This window comes from Manis javanica, chromosome 9 (assembly GCF_040802235.1).
Source record: "Manis javanica isolate MJ-LG chromosome 9, MJ_LKY, whole genome shotgun sequence".
Taxonomy (NCBI): Eukaryota; Metazoa; Chordata; class Mammalia; order Pholidota; family Manidae; genus Manis; species Manis javanica.
This window is the reverse complement of record NC_133164.1, coordinates 101163788-101186433: the sequence shown is the minus strand read 5'-3', so window position 1 is coordinate 101186433 and position 22646 is coordinate 101163788. Positions and strand designations below refer to the sequence as shown.

Below are 22646 nucleotides of genomic sequence, written 5' to 3'. Positions count from 1 at the left end.
TAATTATAAGGTCAGGGTCTGGACCTGAGGCTTCATTCCATCTTCAGCTGCCCACTGGAGAAGTCAGTTCAGCCAAGTGGATGGTTTCTGTCAGTCACTCCACACTGCGAGGACCAGAAGTGGGATTTCCCAGTGCCCCCAGACCACAGGCCCAATTATCTCCAGGGCAGTGTACCTGCCGGGCCGAGAGCCCAGCCCAGCCGGGGGCCATGGCAGCTGGGTCAGTGCTCCAGGTCATGGAGGAGCTGAGGCACCGCCTGGCCACCAACTCTGGTCCGAAGAAGTTGTGGAAAAGTTTGGAGAGGCTCTCTGCCTTGCCTGTCTCTGTAGCCATTCTCGTGGAGACCAGGGTTGGCAAGACAGTGAGTCGCCTGCACAACTGTGAGTCCGTTAGAAGCCTTACCAGGAACTTGGTGGCCCAGTGGAAGAAGCTGGCTCTTACGGAAACACTGTGCCTGACTTGGAGAAGAGTGATTCCCAAAAGTGCCCCAGGGATCCTCTGCAGAAGGATGGCAATGGAGGGTGACAACCAAGAACCCTCCAGCAAAGCTTCCAGAGGCCCAACAGATGGCCCCAAGGCATGGACAGAAAAACCATGGAAGGTCCTCAGACACCCAGAGGCCCCACCAAGCGTCCCACGGTGGTGAAGGCAGAGAGAAGAGAATGAAGAGTCACAGTGATTCACCAGTTTACTCTTCAGAGCCGGAGAGTTCTGTGATGACCCAGCCCCTCCACTGTCCATGGGTCCTCCGCAGATGCCTGGAGATCCGCATGGACGCCTGGCCGAGGCCCACATTGCACGCCAGAGGCCTGACAAAGGCCACTCTAATGCCTCTCAGGACAGACAGGGGCTCAGGAGGGACACCCGGGTGCACCCCAGGGAAAAGGAGCTGGGAGTCAAAGCACAGCACACCAATCTGCCTCCAGGGACAAACGCTCCATGAGTGTCCAGGGACATGTCAGAGAAAGGGCAGGCTTCTGGAGCCCATTTGGCCAAGCTGGAAAAGGTCCCCACAGGATGCATAAGCAGTGTGGCCAGCCCTCCCCTTACCCAGAGTACAGGCCAATTACCATCCACTTCCTGCCTTTGAATTGATGTTCTCCTTCCAACCAAAGCAAAAAGCACTATCTTCACCCCAGAAAGAGACAGAAGCTGGATTTACTGGAAGCAGAATAAATTCTAGGATGCAGGAGTTTTCTGATTCCAAGTGTGTTTATCTCTACAAAATGCTGTCCTCTTAAAAACAACCACAATTCTCACCTTTGAAGTGGAAGGAGTACCCTATTCTATTCTTAAACCCCTTTTGGAGTTATGTACGCCTGATCAGCTATATCGCATAGAGAAATACAATCATGTACTAGTTAAAGAAACAAATAAATTACCGAAAATTCATTGCCACCAAAACTTTAAGAAAGAAAAGCCAAAAGAGTATGAGCCGTGGCGGATGATGTACCTGCGGCTTCAGGAAGCCAGAGGGCAGCGACTGCGAGAAGAGACCACGAATGTCCGCTCTGCACAAGCCAGTACCTCCCATCGCCAAGCAAAGATGATCATCTTCAACTCCACGGCCAAGCCGCCTTCTGGTTGTTGAAAGGAGGCAGGAAAAGCTTGAAACAGAAGGAGTAGCAGTGGAAGAAAAAGCCAAGGTCACGCCCACTCCTTACCCCACAGGCAGCGGCCATGCTCGCCCCAGCAATCCGGCGGGTGGGAGCGTTACCGTCACCCCTGAGAAGCAGGCCTGTTACTGCCGGAGCACCAGCAGTGCCCGCTTGGTGCAGCGGGAAACCTGTGAAGAAAACTGCCCCGATGACGGCCAAGGCAATGAAAGACTACAAGAACCGATTCTCCCAACGATAAGCGAGGTCTTGCCCTGGCGATGGCATCTTCTGGCAGGAACGCAAGGGCGGTGGGGTTTAGAGGAGGAGACTTCCAAAAGAGACCAGTATCTTTGACTCCGTGGGAACGTTTGGAATCAGACCCCTGTAGTTTTCAAGTGCTGCACCTAGGAAACTGCGCCACGGCCACTGCCTCCCGGCCTGGAGAATCCAGAATTATGAGTATGCAAAATCTCAGTCTCACTGAAGGTTTCAAGATTAATTTTACTGTTGGAAACTAGCCTCTTTGTAAATAAGATATAGTTTTAATTAACTGATCCCCAAATCGCACTCTACTCTGTGAATAAACAAATAAAAGTACGTGACATAGTTTTTTCTTTTATCTCAGAGCACATAAGGCCTTCTTGGACACAAACCCAGAAGCCATTAATAAAAAACACTGATAAATTTGACAACATAAACATTTTTTAAATAAAAAAAAAGGTTAAAAGACAGATACCGTTGATTTTTGTATATTGCTTTTGTTTGACCAATATTGCTAAATTCACTTATTAATTCTAATAATTACTTTTGGATACTTTTGACTTTCTTACATATGTTATCAAGTCCAAGCTCGTTCCACTCGCCACACAGCAGGCCAGTAAATCAAGAGACAAGGTGTTGGGACAAGGAAAGCAACTTTATTCAGAAAGCCAGCAGATGGGGAAGATGGTAGACTGATGTCCTAAAGCACCATCTTAGCTCAGGGGTGATTTTAAGCTGCTTTTATGCTAGGGAAAGGGGAAAGAGGGGGAGCAGGTTAGGAGGTGACTGATGGCTGCAGACACTGGGTGCCAGGGAGGGGCCAAGGAAAGCTGAGAAACTCTGTGTCCTTGGTTAGGTGACTCTCCTCGACCTTGGTTTGGTCACGATAGTCTTATAAATCTTGGGCAGGACAGTCATTATTTTCATACACATTTCTGTATATCCTCAGGGGAGGCAAGTTCTGGGTAAGGGTTTGTTTGGAGAAATCTCAAACTATAAGCAAAATTTCTTTTGATGATGAATAAGCCTACATGCAGGGCCGAGCTAAAGCCTCTTCCTTTTTTTTTTTTCTTTTTCTTTTGGCCCAAGGTTAAAGCAGCAGAGGAGACAAATACAGTATGGAGGCCGAGATGCCAAGCTTTTTCTGTGTGTTACACATACACAGTCGTATTATCCATGAATTCAGGCAGAGTTCATTCTTTCTTGCCAATTCTGACGTCATTTGTTTTCTTGCCTAATCTTACCTGGTAGCGCCTCCAATATTGTATTGAATAGATGTGGGGATTAGAGGCATTATTGTCTTTTTCCCAATCTCAAAGGGAAAGCTTTCGACATTTCACCCACCAGTGATGTTTTCTGCAGGCTTTTGGTGGCTACTTTTTTGTCGAGTTAAGCAGGTCTTTTCTATTCCTAGTCTGCCAGAGTTTCTTTGGTTTTTCATTTCTAAATAAGGAAAGTATGTTGAATTTTATCAAACATGTTTCTACATTTGTTGACATGATCCGATGCTTTCTCTTCTTTATTTTGAAATGCAGTACATGAACTATGTTGCTTGTTGTCTAATACTGAAACAACGTTGCCTCATTCCTGGGATACATTGAAACTGGATATTACATATTGCTGATTCAGTTTGCTAATATTTTGTTTAGGACTTTTACATCTGTATTAATGAGTGAGATTGGCCTATTATTTTCCTCTCTTGGGTGTCCTTGACATGGTTTTGGTATGAGAGATATGCTATCCTCATGAAATGAATTGGGAAATGTCCCTTCTTTTTCTATTCTAAAGGAGAAATTGTGAAGATTTGTATTATATTTTCATTTACTGTTTCATGGAATTGGAGAAATTGTGAAGATTTGTATTATATTTTCATTTACTGTTTCATGGAATTTGGGCTAAAAAAAATCTGAGTGTGGATAACCCATGGAAAGTTGATTTTCTCATTTTTCTGGTTTTGTTTTTAAATAACAGATGCAAGTTATTTTCAATAGGACTATTGATACATGTAAATTTCTTTTTGGTGTCAGTTTGTGTTTTCCTGAGATGTGTCCAGCTCATCTAAATTTTCAAATTTATTGGCATAATTGTTCATAATATCCTCTTGTTTTTGTATAAATATGCACAGGATCTGTAGCCATCTTCCTTTCTTGTTCTTGACATTGATTATTTGTGCCTTCTCTTTTTTTTCTTCATCAGTCTCACCACAGGTTTATCAATTTTGTTCATCTTTTCAAAGAGCTAACTTTGTTTTTCTGATCCTGGCTCTTGTAAGTTTGATTCTGTTGGCAGCCGCGCTCAGAAAATAGCGCCCAATGCAGGGCAGCCGGAAGGCCCCGAACTTCCTAATGACAAATCATCCCACACCACTAAACTACATGCTAATTGCGCCTTGGCATAAGGACCAATGAGACCCACCAAATGGTTATGCTAATAAGGCATATGGAGCCGCACCAACCAGGTCAGAGCATGAGAACTATATAAGCAAGCCTCTCCTTCCTCTCTGGGTCCTGCCCAACTCATTTGTTTCACAAAGAGCTGAAGAATAAAGCTTTCTGCAGAAGAATCCTGCTGTTGTTGCGTGCTGTTCTTGCCGGCGAGGACGGGGCGCGCGACAAGTGGTGCCGAATCCCGGGAACCAGAACATCACCGGCACAGGGAGGACCCTTCAGACATCTGGAGAGGATTCAGAACTGCAGGTCAGAAGAAAGCCCGGAGGGGTAAGTTCCGAGAGGCCCCTGCTTTTTAGGATGATGGTTGATGGTTCTCTGTAAATAAGGAGGCACCATGGGGAATGCACCGTCATTAGTCACGGCGCTGCAGACAGCTCTCAAAGAGCGAAACTTGAAGGTCTCCAGCAAAGTCTTAGGATCTTTTGTGAAGGAGATAGACCGTGTGGCCCCCTGGTTCATTTGTTCAGGGTCCCTCTCAATCCCGAGCTGGGACAAACTGGGGAAAGATCTTGATAGAGAGGAGGAGGAGAGTAGCCTGAGGGGAGGCACCAGGCCCCTCTGGAAACTGATTAGAGCTTGTCTGCAAGATGAGAGATGTGAAAAGGTAATAAAAGAAGGTCAGAGAGCATTGACAGATATCCAAGAGAGCATGTCAGAAACGGAACGGGAAACAGAGAGCGCGCGCGGCCGAAAAAAGGCCACAAAAACGAAGGTAAAGAAACCTCAGAGTGAGGGAGAAAGCCCGCCTAGGGCAAAAGCGAAAGAGCCCCGAGAAGCGAGTGACGATCGCCTCGGAGAAAATAGTAAATACCCCTGGAAAGAGTTGAGGGACCTCCAACTCTCCAATAGGGAATCTGAGGAGGAATTAACGTCCGCAGAGGAAGGGGAAGAAAATAAAACCGCAGAGTGTAGAAGTAAGGGAACCAGCAAAGTTGAAAAGCGGACCAAGGAAAAAATGAAAGCAGGGTGTCCCCCGACGCCCTTTGCCCCGCCACCTTACGTGAGTGGCGCACTCTCCTTTTGCCACCCAGATACTCTTCAGGCAATTAGACAAATGTTTCCTGTATTTGAGGATAATGGCGTACGCTCTCACCAGCCCCTGAGCCATAAACAAGTTAAGGAGTTAGCAGAATCCGTTCGGGCTTATGAAGTCAGTGCCAACTACACCATAGCACAAGTTGAGAGATTAACAGAGACAGCCATGACACCCGCAGACTGGCAATATGTAACTAAGGCATGCCTTTCTAGTATGGGGCAATACATAGAATGGAAGGCATTGTGGCATGATATCAGCATGACCCAGGCACGCGCAAACGCGGCCGAAGGACAGCCTGTGTGGTCATATGATATGCTGACGGGCCAAGGACAGTGGGTAGCCAACCAGACCGCCTTCCCCTTACAGGTATACGCACAAATAAACACGTGCGCCGCCAAGGCATGGAAAGCCCTCACCAACAAAGGAGAAGTATCAGGCAATTTGACAAAAATTATTCAGGGGCTGAGCGAGCCATTTTCTGACTTTGTCGCTCGTATGATGGAGGCCGCAGGCAGAATATTTGGAGATCAGGAACAAGCGATGCCCCTGGTAGAGCAATTAGTATTTGAACAATGTACCAAGGAATGCAGACAGGCGATAACACCCTGGAAACAGAAAGGGATACACGCTTGGTTGAAAGCCTGTAGAGAAATAGGAGGGCCACTCACCAACGCGGGCCTAGCCGCAGCCATATTACAGAGCCACAAACAAGCCAGGATCACTAACAGAAGTATTAAATGCTTTCACTAATCTGTCACGAGACCTGTCCCAGTATCTTTCAGGAAACTGGTCCCAAGACTTCGATGGGACACTAGAAGAACTGCGGCGAGAAATAATCCACATCAACTCCACCCGTCTAGATATCTCCGTAGCAGAAGGACTCTCTTCCTGGTTCCTCAGAGCTCTCTCCCACGTCAAGGAGTGGGCGGGCATGGCTGGGATGGGCGTGTTCCTGCTTGGAGGTCTCATGCTCTTACTCTGGTTGTTATGCAGACTCCGCAACCAACATAAGCAGGACAAGGTGATCCTTGCTCAAGCCCTAATGGCGATAGACGTTGGCGCCTCTCCCCAGGTGTGGCTCAACATGCTTAAGAAGGAAGCTCAGCTTTAGCTTGAGGTAGCTCTTGCACCCTGAGCCCATGTGGCACTGCACCAGGCCCGAGTACCTCAATGCTTAATCACAGCTTTCTTTAAGAAGCTCATGGTGCAAGAGGGTTGAGAAAAAGGGTCCAAACCCTTTGTACCAAGCGGTCCCAACGCCAGCCAGAGGATGCGAGGCAAAGCACTGCAAGAGGTCTTGGACCCCTCTGAGAGGCATGCCTGACTGCATAGGGGTAGATGCCCAGAACCCCTCTCCAAAAAGGGGGCATCAGGAAGTATGATGGAGGTCAGGCCTCTGTCTCCGCCTCTGCTGGCAAGTTCTGCCTTGAGCTTCTGTTAGACAAAAAAGGGGGAGATGTTGGCAGCCGCGCTCAGAAAATAGCGCCCAATGCAGGGCAGCCGGAAGGCCCCGAACTTCCTAATGACAAATCATCCCACACCACTAAACTACATGCTAATTGCGCCTTGGCATAAGGACCAATGAGACCCACCAAATGGTTATGCTAATAAGGCATATGGAGCCGCACCAACCAGGTCAGAGCATGAGAACTATATAAGCAAGCCTCTCCTTCCTCTCTGGGTCCTGCCCAACTCATTTGTTTCACAAAGAGCTGAAGAATAAAGCTTTCTGCAGAAGAATCCTGCTGTTGTTGCGTGCTGTTCTTGCCGGCGAGGACGGGGCGCGCGACATGATTCTATTTCATTTTTTTTACATTCTTAAAAGTATTATTTCCTTCCTTGGGTTTATTTTATTATTCTTTTTCTAATTACTCAGGATGGTTACTAATTCATTAAAAAATACCCTTTTTCTCTTCTAACAGTTGCATTTAAGGACTTAAATTTCCCTCCAGTCATATTTTGTCTGTGTCCCACATGTTTTAATGTATAGCATTTTCATCCAATTTGAAATATTTTCCAATTTCTATTAGGATTTTTCTCTGACCCATAAGTATTTAGAAGTGTATTACTTGCATATGGGAAGTTTATTGATAACTTTTTAATACTGTTTTCCAATTTAATTTCATTGAGTTTTATACAACAGTATTCTAAATTATTTTGGTCCTTTAACATTAGCTGAGAATTGCTTTCTGACTCAATGTATGTTAATTGTGTTATTCAAATCTTTTATATCCTACAGATTTTTTTATATCCTACATATTTTGTTCTGTCAGTACTGAGGAAGGCATATACAAATCACTATGATTGTATTTTTTTGTCCATATCTCCTTTTGATTTTGTCAGTTTTTGATTTATTTATTTTGATGCCATGTTATTAGGTACATTACATAGTGTAGGATTGTTATCTTCAATTAATTTGTGTTTGATGTGAGATAAGAGTAAGCTTTATTCTCTCCCACCCCACCCCTTGCCCCTGGGATAACTAAATGCCCACCCCCATTTAGTTATCCAGTTGCTCTGACATTTTTTTTTATTGAATTACATTGGCAACTTGGTAAAAAATCAAATTACCGCATATTTGTAGGTCTATTTCTGAACTCTCTGTTCTGTTTTATTGATAGATTTGTCTATCCCCCTGCCAGTATCAAACCATCTTAATTATTATGGCTTTATATTAACCCTTAAAAACTGGTAGTGTACATCCTCTTTTCAATGTTTTCTTCATTATTTGAAATTTCCACATAAATTTTAGAATCAAATTCTCAATATATACAAAAAGGCAAACTGAGCTCTTCATGAGATTGCATTGAATCTATAGATCAATTTGCAGAATTTACATCTTACAATATTGATTTTCTCATTCCATGAACATTGTACCTCCTTTAATTTCTCATAGCCATATTTTATGATTTTCAGAACAGAGGCTGTATTAGTTTTCTAAGGCTACCATAACAAAACAAAACAGACTGGGTGGCTGAAACAACAGAAATTTATTTTCTCACAGTTCTAGAGGCTGAAAGTCCAAGATCAACGTGTCAGCAGGTTTGATTTCTCCTGAAGCCTCTCTCCTCACCTCACAAATGGCTGCCTTCTTTCTATATTCTCACAATGTTTCTAGTGTGATTTTTTTAATCCACTGATGTCTTCTTCTGTAGTGTCTAATGTACTTGTTATGTGTATTCAATGAATTTTTCAAATTAAAATACTGTATTTTTCAACTCCATAAGTTCCATTTTATTCTTCTTTTATCTTGTTTTTCTCTTTATAATCATGTTTTCCTTAAATCCTTAAACATATTATAATAGCTATTTTTAAAGCCTTTGTCTACTAATTCTGTCTTTTCTACTATTTCTGGATCCATTTCTGTTCACTAATTTTTGTCATAGTTTGTCACATTTTCCTATTTCTCATCACTGTTGCTAGTAATTTTTTATTCAATGCCACTTTTTTGTGAATGGCTGGATTTTTTGTACTCTTTTTAAAGTGTGTTGAGTTTTATTTTGGTGGATAGTTATTTGCAGGTAAGTGTGATCCTATCAATGCTCTCTTTAAAGCTTTGTTTGGAAAGAGGTATCTAAAATAGCCTTTATTCTAGAGCTAAATTAGCTTCTTTTTAATGTATGGCCTTCCTGGAATCTCTACTAAATGTCCTGCTATTCCACAAGATTTGCCCACTCAGGTTGGTTGGAATTCAAATCCCTCTCAATGTTATGTGAGTACCAGTAGTTGTTCAGCTTACAGGTCCCTGCTTACTGGTCATTCCCAGCTTCTCACAATTTTACTCTGTGTATGAAAACCTTAGTATTCAGTCCAAGAGTCAGAATTAGGGAAGAATTTATTTCCATAGCTCCCTCCTCTCTGGTCCTCTTTCCTCCCAATTCTAACCACTCCTGAGTCTTCACAAACTCTACTCTGTTTTATCTCAGCAAAAGTGCTGTGCTGTTTTTAGATCTCCTTCCTGTGCCAGAACCCAATTACTCATTCCTGGAGGAAGGCCTTCTCTTATGATCACATGTTCCAACGTCTGAAAATAGATTATTCATATACTTAGTCCAGTTTTCCAGTTGCATATAGCAGGAAGACTACTCAGGTGCCAGTTACTTTATCACATTTGAAAGCAGAAGTCTATATCAATTTTTTTTTGCTAACATTAATATACAATTACATGAACAACATTATGGTTACTAGATTCCCCCTATTACCAAGTCCCCACCACATACCCCATTACGGTCACTGCCCATCAGCGTAGTAAGATGCTATAGAATCATTACTTGTCTTCTCTGTGTTATACTGCCTTCCCCATGTCCACCCCGCCCACATTATACATGCTAATCATAATGCCCCTTTTTCCCCCTTATCCCTCCCTTCCCACCCTCCCCAGTCCCTTTCCCTTTGATAACTGTTAGTACATTTGTGGGTTCTGTGAGTCTGCTGCTGTTTTGTTCCTTCAGTTTTTGCTTTGTTCTTATACTCCACAGATGAGTGATATCATTTGATACTTGTCTTTCTCCGCCTGGCTTATTTCACTGAGCGTAATACCCTCTAGCTCCATCCATGTTGTTGCAAATGGTAGGATTTGTTTACTTCTTATGGCTGAATAATATTCTATTATGTATGTGTACCACATCTTCTTTATCCATTCATCTACTGATGGACACTTAGGTTGTTTCCATTTCTTAACTATTGTAAATAGTGCTGCAATAAACATAGGGGTGCATATGTCTTTTTCAAAATGGGCTCCTGCGTTCTTAGGGTAAATTCCTAGGAGTGGAATTCCTGGTCAAATGGTATTTCTATATTGAGTTTTTTTAGGAACCTCCATACTGCTTTCCACAATGGTTGAACTAGTTAACATTCCCACCAGCAGTGTAGGAGGGTTCCCCTTTCTCCACATCCTTGCCAACATTTGCTGTTTGTCTTTTGGATGTTGGCCTCTTAACTGGCATGAGGTGATATCTCATTGTAGTTATAATTTGACTTCTCTGATGATTAGGGATATGGAGCATCTTTTCATGTGGCTGTTGGCCATCTAAATATCTTCTTTGGAAAAGTGTCTGTTCAGATCCTCTGCCCATTTTTTAATTGGGTTATTTGGTTTTTGTTTGTTAAGGTTTGTGAGCTCTTTATATAATTTGGATGTCAACCCCTTATCGGATATGTCATTTATAAATGTATACTCCCATACTGTAGGATGCCTTTTTGTTCTACTGATAGTGTCCTTTGCTGTGCAGAAGCTTATTTGTTTGATATAGTCCCACTTGTTCATTTTTGCTTTTGTTCCCCTTGCCCAGAGAGATGTGTTCATTAAGAAGTTGCTCATGTTTATATTCAAAAGAGTTTTACCTATATTTTCTTCTAAGAGTTTTATGATTCATGAATTACATTCAAGTCTTTGATCCATTTTGATTTTACTTTTCTGTATGGAGTTAGATCGTAATCCAGTTTCATTCTCCTACATGTAGCTGTCCAGTTTTGCCAACACCAGCTGTTGAAGAGGCTGTCATTTCCCCATTGTATATCCATGGCTCCTTTATCGTATATTAATTGACCATATATTCTTAGGGTAATATCTGGACTCTCTATTCTGTTATACTGGTCTATGGGTCTATTCTTTTGCCAGTACCAAATTTTCTTGATTACTGTGGCTTTGTAGTAGAGCTTAAGTCAGAGAGCATAATTCCCCCTGCTTTATTCTTCCCTCTCAGGATTGCTTTGGCTATTCAGGGTCTTTTGTGGTTCCATATGAATTTTAGAACTATTTGCTCTTGTTCATTAACGAATGCTGTTGGTATTTTGATAGGAATTGCATTGAATCTGTAGATTGTTTTAGGCAGGATAGCCATTTTGACAATATTAATTCTTCCTATCCGTGAGCATGGGATGTGTTTCCATTTATTGGTATCTTCTTTAATTTCTCTCATGAGTGTCTTGTCATTTCAGAGTATAGGTCTTTCACTTCCTTGGTTAGGTTTATTCCTAGATATTTTATTCTTTTTGATGCAATTGTGAATGGAATTGTTTTCCTGATTTCTCTTTCTGCTAGTTCATTGTTAGTGTATAGGAATGCAACAGATTTCTGTGTGTTAATTTTGTATCCTGCAACTTTGCTGAATTCAGATATTAGATCTAGTAGTTTTGGGGCGGAGTCTTTAGGGTTTTTTACAATATCATGTCATCTGCAAACAGTGACAGTTTAACTTCTTCCTTGCCAATGTGGATGCCTTTTATTTCTTTGTGTTGTCTGATTGCCATGGCTAGGATCTCCAGTACTATGTTGAATAAAAGTGGGGAGAGTGGGCATCCTTGTCTTGTTCCTGATCTTAAAGGGAAAGCTTTCAGCATCTTGCTGTTAAGTATAATGTTGGCTGTGGGTTTGTCATATATGGCCTTGATTATGTTGAGGTACTTGCCCTCTATACCCTTTTTGATGAGAGATTTTATCATGAATGGATGTTGAATTTTGTCAAATGCTTTTTCAGCATCTATGGAGAAAATCATGTGGGTTTTGTCCTTCTTTTTGTTGATGTGGTGGATGATGTTGATGGATTTTCTAATGTTGTACCATCTTTGCATCCCTGGGATGAATCCCACTTGATCATGATGAATGATCTTTTTGATGTATTTTTGAATTCAGTTTGCCAATATTTTGTTGAGTATTTTTGCATCTATGTTCATCAGGGATATTGGTCTGTAATTTTCTTTTTTTGTGGTGCCTTTGCCTGGTTTTTATATTAGAGTGATGTTGGTCTCGTAGAATGAGTTTGCAAGTATTCCCTCCTCTTCTAATTTTGGACAACTTTAAGGAGGATGGGTATTAGGTCTTCACTAATTGTTTAATAAAATTCAGCAGTGAAACCATCTGGTCCAGGCTTTTTGTTCTTAGGTAGTTTTTAGATTACCAATTCAATTTCTTTGCTGGTAATTGGTCTGTTCAGATTTTCTGTTTCTTCCTGGGTCAACATTGGAAGGTTGTATTTTTCTGGAAAGTTGCCCATTTCTTCTAGGTTATCCAGTTTGTTACCATATAATTTTTCATAGTATTCTCTCACAATTCTTTGTATTTCTGTGGTGTCTGTAGGGACTTTTCTCCTTTCTCATTTCTGATTATGTTTATGTGTGTAGACTCTCTTTATTTCTTGATAAGTCTGGCTAGGGGTTTATCTATTTTGTTTATTTTCTCGAAGAACCAGCTCCTGCTTTCATTGATTCTTTCTATTGTTTTATTCTTCTCAATTTTATTTATTTCTGCTGTAATCTTTATTATGTCTCTCCTCCTACTGACTTTGAGCCCCATTTGTTCTTCCTTTTCTAGTTCATTAATTGTGAGTTTAGACTATTTATTTGGGATTGTTCTTTTTTCCTGAGGTAGGCCTGTATTGCAATATATTTCCCTCTTAGCATGGCCTTTCCTGCATCCCACAGATTTTACAGTGTTGAATTATTGTTGTCAGTTGTCTCCATATATTGCTTGATCTCTGTTTTTATTTGATCATTGATCCATTGATTATTTAGGAGCATGTTATTAAGCCTCCATGTGTTTGTGGGCTTTTACCTTTTCTTTGTGTAATTTATTTCTTGTTTCATCTGAGAAACTGGTTAGTACAATTTCAATCTTTTTAAATTTACTGAAGCTCTTTTTGTGGCCTACTATATGATCTATTCTTGAAAATGTTCTATGTGCACATGAGAAGAATGTGTATCCTGTTGCTTTTGGATGAAGTGTTCCGTAGATGTCTGTTAGGTCCATCTGTTCTAATGTGTTGTTTAGTACCTCTGTCTCTTTACTTATTTTCTGTCTGGTTGATCTGTCCGTTGGAGTGACTGGTGTGTTGAAGTCTCCTAAAATGAATGCATTAATTTCTATTTCCCCTTTAATTCTATTAGTATTTGTTTCACATATGTATGTGATCCTGTGTTGGGTGCATAGATATTTATAATGGTTATTTCCTCTTTTTGGACTGATCCCTTTATCATTATGTAATGTCCTTCTTTGTCTCTTGTGACTTTTTTTGTTTTGAAGTCTAATTTGTCTGATACAAGTACTGCAACTCCTACTTTTTTCTCCCTATTAGTTGCATGAAATATCTTTTTCCACCCTTTACTTTCAGTCTATGTATGTCTTTGGGTTTGAAGTGAGTCTCTTGTAGGTAGCATATAGATGGGTCTTGTTTTTTTATCCATTCCATGACTCTCTGCCTTTTGATTGTTGCATTCAGCCAATTTACATTTAGGGTGATTATTGATACATATGTACTTATTGCCATTGCAGGCTTTAGATTCATGGTTACCAAAGGTTCAAGGGTAATTCCCTTACTATCTAACAGTCTAATTTAACTCACTTCATATGCTATTACAAATACAACATAAAGGTTCTTTTTTTCCTCCTTTTTCTTCCTCCTCCATTCTCATATGTTAGGGATCATATTAATTATTATATGGGTCATTTTAATTATTATATGTCTTGCTGTTGTCTTCTTTGGGTCCCTTGTGTTGGGAGATCTGTGCGCCTCCATGGCTTGGGAAACTACCTCCTTCCCCAGGTTGGGAAAGTTTTCAGCAATTACCTCCTCAATAACACTTTCTATCCCTTTTTGTCTCTTCTTTTTCTTCTGGTACTGCTATAATTGGATATTGTTCTGTTTGGATTGGTCACACAGTTCTCTCAATATTCTTTCATTCTTAGAGATCCTTTTTTCTCTCTGTACCTCAGCTTCTTTGTATTCCTCTTCTCTAATTTCTATTCCATTGACCATCTCTTCTACTACATCTAATCTGCTTTTAATCCCTCCATTGTATGTTTCATTTCAGATATGGAATCTCTTAATGATTGAATCTCCATCTTAAATTCATCCCTGAGTTCTTGAATATTTTTCTGTACCTCCATGAGCATGTTTATGATTTTTATTTTAAACTCTCTTTCAGGAAGATTGGTGAGTTCAGTTTCATTTGGCCCTTTTCTGGGGTTTGTGAGATTTTGATCTGTACCAGGTTCCTTTGACATTTCATAATTCTATGTGGTGCCCTCTAGTGCCCAGAAGCTCCAGTTTCTGGAGCTGCTCAGCCCCTGGAGTGAGGTTGGTGGTCATAGGGGAGCAGCACTGGTGCCTGGGGGGAGGAAAGAGCTGTTTCCTGATTCCCCACTGCAGTGCCTGTCTCCAGTATCAGAGCCAGTGGGCTGAGCACACAGCTGTAAGCCTCTGTGCTTGGCATCTCTAGCTGTTGCAGGCGGGGTCTCCCTCTGGCTGGCCTGACACCAGCACAGTGAGTGCTGTTTTGCAAGCAGGTGCCGGCAGGCCAGGAGGAAGGTGCAGCAGGCTGCGTGTCACAGTGGTAGTCTCAGAGCTGAGTAGGCAGCCAGGGGGATGGAGCGCCTGAAACTACTCAAAGTTCCCGGGCAGAGCACACCCAGACAACCTTGTCCACCTATCATTTCTCCCACGTAGCAAGCTCCGTCCAAATCCCGCCCCTTCAGCAGCACTCTCACTGGTAGGAACCCTCTCAGACCACCTGCCTTTCCTTTGTCCCAGAGTGGCCAGATGTTGATCCTGTCCTCCACAAATGGCCAGAATCTCACTCTCTCAAGCACTCTGCCTGTCCCAGCTCCCCAACCCGCACCAACCTCCAGAGCACCACAGAATGTAGGTCTATGCTCTAAAGCAGACCTCCAGGGGTGGGTGTTCATCAGTCTTAGGCTTCCACCCCCTCCCTGCTCTGTTTCTCTTCCTCCTGCCAGTGAGCTGAGATAGGGGAAGGGCTGGGGTCCCGCTGAATCAATGCTTTCGTATGTTACCCTGTTTCGTGATGTCTGCTCAGTTCCTGAGGACTCTATGCAGTCTGGTGCAGCCTCCTTTCCTGTTGCTGTTTTAGGGCTAGTTGTATTAACTATATTTTTACACTATATGTGGTTTGGGAGGAATTCACTTTCTCACCTCTCATGCCACTATCTTGAATCTCCTAAATATCTATATCAATTTTTTTAATGTTGACAAGCTTTATCAGAGGGTGAGATATATACTTCTTGTATTTAAAAATAAAACCTAGTAAATGTTATTTTTACAAAGGAAAGAAAGGATTTTTTTTACCCAAAACATCAAATATACAAATTCACATCTATATTTCTCATATTTTCAGTTAGTGGTTAAAAAAAAAAAACAGAACACATCTCCAAGAGTAGCAATGTGACGTTACCAGTGTTCCTGGTTGTCTGATCTGTCTCACATTCTTGGTCCAGGTATAGGAAGAATGTGGTTCCACAGCAGCCACAGCATTTTAAAAGATGCCCACAAGCCTGCAGTGGTGGTCAGCAGTGAAGTGGTTAACCTTCCTCATATAAGCACAGAACAGAGCACTTAAAACATGAGTTACTTAAAATTCTCCTTAGCATTATGGTGATTTAGAGTTTGTTTAATTAGTATTTAGAACTGTGCATTGTTTATAGCTATTGGTGTTTCAATAGATGCTTAAATGTTTGAACATTTAAAGTTTAATAAGCCTTCATTCTTTGAAGAAAAACATTGATGTAATTAAATTTTCAATTACTCTGTTTTTTTAGGGCCCCATGCAATTAATAAAAGCTAAGACCTTTAACAACACTAATTTAAAAACCTAGTCAACCATCTTATTAATTAGCTAACACTTATAGTAGAATTTTTTAAATATAAAAGTTTTACACAGATGAAGTCACAACTTTTGAGAAGTATATATAATGACATGAGACTAAATAAAACCTTGTTTCAAGATTATTTTGTGTGTGCACATAAATATGTGAATCATTATGGCTTTCCAAAAACCATTCTTGTACATTAATACCAATTATTGTTTGTTTTTAATTGTATGGTCAAACTAAAAACACTTAAACAATTGCTCCTCAGAGCTTTTTTGCCCTTAGCACATTTTAGAGGATCCTATGTTCAAGTTGAAAAACAGAAACTGGCAGAGGTTTACATGATGAATACAGATTGGATGGATAGTTTTATTTTAATTAAACAGTAAATCTGGAATAGAATAGGAGAACTCTCCATTCCCAGATCTTTGCTACCCAAAGATTACCAGCAGCATCAGTATTACACAAGAGCTTATGATACATCCCCCACCCCAGAACTACTGGGTCAGAATCTGAATTTTCAAAACATCCTGAGTGTTCAGTGTTCACATTAAAGATGGAGAAGCACTGCAAAAGCATGATCAGTTTACTAGTCAGAAAAGAAACTTGCTAGTTCTTGCCCTCAAGGGGCTTATAGTCTACTAAAGTGGAAGGAACCAACAAGGAAAAATACAATTCTAATTTCCTGGGATACAGGTAGTGTGATGATGTTTACGCATTGCATCAAAGGGGGGCATTTTATCAAGGTTTGGAAGCAGGCTGGCCAAGAAATGACATTTAAGATCCTCAAGAAAAAGAATTTAAGGGGCAAAGAGAGGCTCATCAAGGAGGTCAAGAAGGAAAGTAGAAACACTGGGAAACTATAGTATCATGAAAATGAAGAGAAGAGGCATTTTCTAAGGATAATCAGCAGTGTCAATGCTACCATTCACGGATAACTCAAACACCAGTACCATGTTTTATACATAGTAGGCATTAAGTGTTTACTGTATGACTTGATGAATAAACTCATATTTACCTTGGTGTTAAGTAAAAGCCAGGATATAAATTTTAAAATGTCTAATTCCCATTCTTATGCTCAGCTACCAGCCCAACATATCTAAAGAAATATATTTAAAACTAAATTTGAATATATAAACATATGTATGATAAATGCCTCACTAAACCAACAAAAAACAATCTTTTAGATATGAATCATGTTAGTTGATTTTTTTATGTTCGTTTTTTCTGAAACCCCCACCCTACAAGAGCAACTAGTATGATTCTTTGTACCCAGTAGGTACTCAATAAATATCTGTAAAATTAAAAGTGTTCCAGGGACCATCTCTCTATGCTTCCTCCCAAAGCCACATTAAAATGATGGTTAAGGAATAAAAACACTATGATCCATCAAGGACAAAGACTCTATAAGGGGAGGTGACAACAGACAGATATAACAATAAAATTGACAGAAAGCAAATGGATAAATGCCAACTGACTTAGGAAAGCAGAGAGAGCCAAAAATCAAAGACAACCAACACTTACACAGAAAGTAGTCAACACAAAGCAGATATGTATAGATGGAGCCCTAGAAAGGTACAGGAACTGAGGGCACCAGATACTTCTGAAGTCACTACACACCTCTAAGGGCAGAAGTAATGAGCGAGGAGCAGGTGGAACACAGTCTAACAGATTCCCTCCCAACCTCCAATCAGGTGCCAATCCTGCCCTACCCTGGCAAAAGATTGGATGGTTACTCTCAGAAAAAACTCAACCAGAAAAACTTTGGACTTGCTAAAGGAAAGAGTGATTAAATACTCAAGTAATTAAGGAGGGAGTAATTAAGCATAATCTATATACTCTGAACAGTAAGGAGAAGCCCCCAACCCCACCCCACATACAACTGTCTTTCCCTGTTCAATTCTAACAAGGGTGGCAACCATGCTTATTTTGCCCTCTCTCCCTATTGGAGGGGGTTGAGGATTTCTCCAAGTGTAATAATGGAAAGCCAATAAAAGCATCTTTGCCAAGGAGTGCACAGTTTTAAGATCATGCTGATAATTGAATGGATGAAGAATGTATTGGAGGGAGGCAAAATCCAATAGGAGAATATTTAAGAGGTTACTGAAGTGGTTCGGGTAAGAGATTATGGTGGCTTGGGTGAGGATCATGGCTGTAGATGTACTGATGTATAAGATCTATTATAGAAGTAGAATCAATAAGGTTTGATGTCTTCCTTATGTAGAGGACAGAGGGGAGGGCCTAGAATGAAGAAGGAGCTGAGGATGATTCCCAGAATTCCGATCTGAGTAATTGAATGGGTGGTGGTTTCACATTCCTAGATGGGGAAACACTGGGAAAGGTCCAGGCTTTAGAGAGAAAGGTTAGAAGTTAAATATTGAGCAAATTAAGATGCAGATGCTTGAGATACCCCCCACTAGATATGCCAAGCAGTCAACTGATTCATCATCCATTCTGAATGCCATATGCTAGGACATCACACCCGTTTAGGGCTCAGCAAAGAAGTCCCAATCTAGAGTCAGTTTTGGGGGTGGGGTTTTTGGCACAGATGGAATTAGAATTCATGAAAATGTAGGAGACTGTTAAGGCAGTGGTTTTCAAACCTGGAATGTGGGTTTACAAGGTAATTTTCAAGACCCCATTCTAGAGTATATTTGATTCATTAAATCTTGGTGAGGTCCAGGAATCTGCTTTATTAAAAGACAACCGAAAAGGTCCTGATGCAGGTCGTTCAGGCTCAGATTGGAATGAGCAGAAGCACAACCCAGAGGCGAGGAAGTAGCCATAACAAGTGCAGCCAACCCAGAAGTTGAAGAGAAAGAGAGAGAGGTTGGGAAGTAAAGGGGGATGTGAGACAAAACAGACGGTTTTTCACTGTTGTTGTAGTTGTGTGGTTAGTTTTTTAAAAGCTGGGAGACACTCGAGAAGTGGCTCATAACTTTGGCTACACATTCTAATCAGCCCTTGAGCTTTTACAAAATAATGATGCCCACCATCCACCCCAAATCCATCAGTCAGAATCTCTTGAGGTGGAGCCCAGATAACAGTATTTTTTTTAAACTTCGTTAATACTTTTTCCTGTTCCTAAAGCATTGCGTTTACTTCCCCAGTGCCAGGAATCCAGTATATCCTCAATTCATGTCATTTTGGAGAGCATTGCTGGCCAGTTAGCAGATGATACGGATAACAGGAACCCACTGTGTGTATTGTAAAATTCACATAATCTTTGTGTGAGAAGGATAACAGCCCAATTATCTCACTTTCAAACGGGGAAGCTGAAGCCTGAGAGCGGATTAAATTCCTAAGGTCTCGAGGCCTTGGTAGCGGCGAATCAGGATCAGGACCCAGTGTCTCAACTCCCGGATCAGAACTGCCCCGACTCTCAACAGTCCTCATATTGGCCACTCTCCAAACCCGCAGCAAGACACAGTCTATTTTATAATACACTCCCCTCAACACCCCGCCACCTTTTTCACCAAACCTGTTGTCACTCCCAGCCCCGCCTCTGTCCCAGACCCATCCTACCAGATCAAAGCCTCAAGCCCAGCCCCTGGTCTGCGCCTGCGCCTATCCGGCCGGAGTGGGGAGAGGAAATGTCTCCATAGCAACCGTAGACACGCTAATCTGGCTGAGTTTACGAGAGTAGATGATTTGCTGGCACAGTTCTTTTTTGTATATGTTTTCCTTACCGCTTCCCGCGCCTGATGCGTGAATTTGAGGGTCTGGTAAGAAAGCTCCATCAGAAACTGTTTGGACGGCAGGGAAAGGAGAAAAGGAGCCACTGCCTAGGCTGACCGATACATCCCAGGAAGGCGGCTCGGGGAAACCTGACGCTTAACCAGCCCGCCCCTCTCAGGATTGGCCAGAGCTTCGCCAGGTCAGCCAATCACTGGGCAAAGATGGATTCTTTATCATGCCAATCATGTTAACATAAACATATTTATTCCACAGCGTTTGCTTGGCACTCGCCAATCAAGAGACGAAGTGGATGGATTGGCAGGGCTTGGGGCGGGGGTTACAATCGTTTCTCTACTGTCTCTAAAATACAAGTTACCCAAGGTTAAGTACCGTACTATTTTGTCCTTGATTTCGGCAGTTGTTCAGGTCTTTCTGACCCAGGACTGCGTTCCTAGCCTATAATTTGACATCTCGTCTTCTCTAAGCCCCCCTCTCCCTCCCCATTAAAATAAAGGTTTGGAAGGAACTTCTTGCTTTACTTAGAAATTACATTTTGTCCATTTAGACTGGAAGAATCTGCCGTGGACTTCGGCTGTTCAGGGGCTTTTGGAGATGCTATTTGTGCATGAAACTTTACCATCTCCAATTTTGTCTACATCAGACCTACTCTCGTTCGATTGGAAAAACATGGACTTTACAATTTCTTCCGCTCCATTTTCTTCATTATTAACTACTCTGTCTTCATTGTCTTTCCCTTGTCTCTCTTGCTGTGAATCCTATTCTACACCATCCTCTTTTTGTTATTTTTGGTCATCTTCACCTATTCTCTCCCTTTAGGATATATATAGGAAATATAAAAGTCTTCTCAATCTAAAAAAAACTCCCCTCTTATAATTGTTGGATTGAATTATCTCTTTCCAGTCACTTCAAGCTCTCTGAAATAAATGGCTGTCCTCTTCTTCACTTCCTGATACCCCCATTCATTTCTCAACATATACTGCCCCTACCAGAGTCACCAAAAACTTCCTTATAAGGAAATCTAATTATAGATTATTTTATACTATCTTACTTAAACTGAACACCATTTGAAACTATTGACCACTCTTAGTTATAATAGATGTAATTTATTAAACATTGATAGCACCAGACAATGTACTACGTTATTTATGTGGCTAACTTAACCCTAACATCTCCTGGAGAAGTTATTAATACACCCAGTTTAGATAAGTAAACAGGCTCCAAGACTCAAATTAACCAATTCAAAGTTATCGAACAAGATAGATTTAGGATGCTGTGGGTAAAATTGTAACATTTCCAGAATATCACCTGGCTTAAGTACATCTACATATCAATAGGCGTTCAGACATGGAAACAAGTATGACTTTAGTGCATTTGCCTCATTCCTCAGGGGTGGACAGAAGTTCATCCCCATATCAATGGATAATTACCTGGGCAAGGAGGGCTTATCTGTACCCTAGAGGTGAGGGAAAGGCTGGTTTTGCTGCTGCTGCAGCAGGAAAGACAGGGCCCGGGAATGCAGTTTATAAGAAATAAACCGACAGGGCAGTTTGGTCCTTAATTGTGAGATCTTGTGTCTTCTGCTCGGCCACTGCGGCTCTTCACTGGGCAGCGGAAGCGGTGCGGCGGTCAAAGAAGCGGCCTTCGACTTCAGCATTGGGTGAAAGAAAATGGCTCGAACCAAGCAGACTGCTTGGTTCCACGGGTGGGAAAGCACCCCATAAACAGCTGGCCACTAAAGCTGCCAGAAAAAGCGCCCCCTCTACCAGCGGGGTGAAAAAGCCTCATTGCTACAGGCCCGGGACAGTTGCACTTAGAGAGATCCGTTGTTACCAGAAATCAACCAAGCTTCTGATCTGGAAGCTGCCTTTCCAGAGGTTGGTGAGGGAGATCGCCCAGGATTTCAAAACTGACTTGAGGTTCCAAAGTGCCGCCATTGGTGTGCTTCAGGAGGCTAGTGAAGCGTACCTGGTGGGTTTATTTGAAGATACTAATCTATGTGCCATCCACGCTAAGAGAGTCACCATCATGCCCAAAGACATCCAGTTGGCTCGCCGGATACGGGGGGGAGAGAGCTTAAGTGAAGGCAGTTTTTATGGTGTTTTGTAGTAAATTCTGTAAAATACTTTGGTTTAATTTGTGACTTTTTTTTGTAAGAAATTGTTTATAATATGTTGCATTTGTACTTACGTCATTCCATCTTTCACTCAGGATGAATGCGAAAAGTGACTGTTCACAGACCTCAGTGGCGTGAGCACTGTTGCTCAGGAGTGACAGATTGCTAATATGCAGAAGGGATGGGTGATATTTCTTGCTTCTCATGATGCATGTTTCTGTGTGTTAATGACTTGTTGGGTAGCTATTAAGGTACTAGAATTAATAAATGTGTGCAGGGTCCTTTTGCAATAAAACTGGTTATAACTTGATCCAAGTGTTTAACAATTGGGGCTGTTAAGTCTGACCATACATCACTGTGATAGAATGTGGGCTTTTTCAAGGGTGAAAATACAAGTCTTAACCACAGTGTAACTTACAGTTTCCTAAAAAAAAAAAAAAAAAAAGTAAACCTGGCAGCTATAGAATACACTATGTGCATTTAGAATAGCTATTTTATATATTGTAGTGTCAACATTTTTAAATTAAATGTTTTACATTCACATGTGGTGGGGAGCCTTGTCATTAAGGCGTGTGTAATTTAGTCCAGTTGGTTTTCTCCTAACTAGACTGCACTTGTTTCCATAATAGTAAAATGCTTTGCGAATCACAAAAAAAAAAGAACCGATTTTTTTTGTATCATTAATATATACGTGCATGAACAACACTGTGCTTACTACATTCCGCCCATTATCAAGTCCCCACCATATACCCCATTACAGTCACTGTCCATCAGCATAGTAAGATGATACAGAATCACTACTTGTCTTCTCTGTGCTATATACTGCCTTCCCGGTGCCCTGCTACATTAGGTGTGCTAATCATAATTCCCCTTTTTCCCCTTATT

At 41.5% G+C, this 22646-nt stretch overlaps 1 protein-coding gene and 2 pseudogenes across 3 annotated transcripts in view; 2 read left to right on the top strand and 1 right to left on the bottom strand.

Moving 5' to 3' along the window:
• The window catches only part of KATNAL2 (katanin catalytic subunit A1 like 2), a 78179-nt gene extending 58361 nt beyond the window's left edge, over positions 1-19818 (bottom strand). For all 3 annotated transcript variants that reach the window (XM_073213013.1, XM_073213014.1, XM_017667077.3), the window contains exon 1: positions 19639-19818. In XM_073213013.1, coding sequence (XP_073069114.1) covers positions 19639-19689 — 51 coding nt within the window. In that variant the 5' untranslated portion in view covers positions 19690-19818. The remainder of the gene's footprint in view (positions 1-19638) is intronic.
• LOC118972503 (elongin-A pseudogene) lies at positions 210-1858 on the top strand (annotated as a pseudogene).
• Positions 19819-21220: 1402 nt separating the features above from the next.
• Positions 21221-22302, top strand: LOC118972138 (histone H3.3A-like; annotated as a pseudogene).
• Positions 22303-22646: the final 344 nt, after the last annotated feature.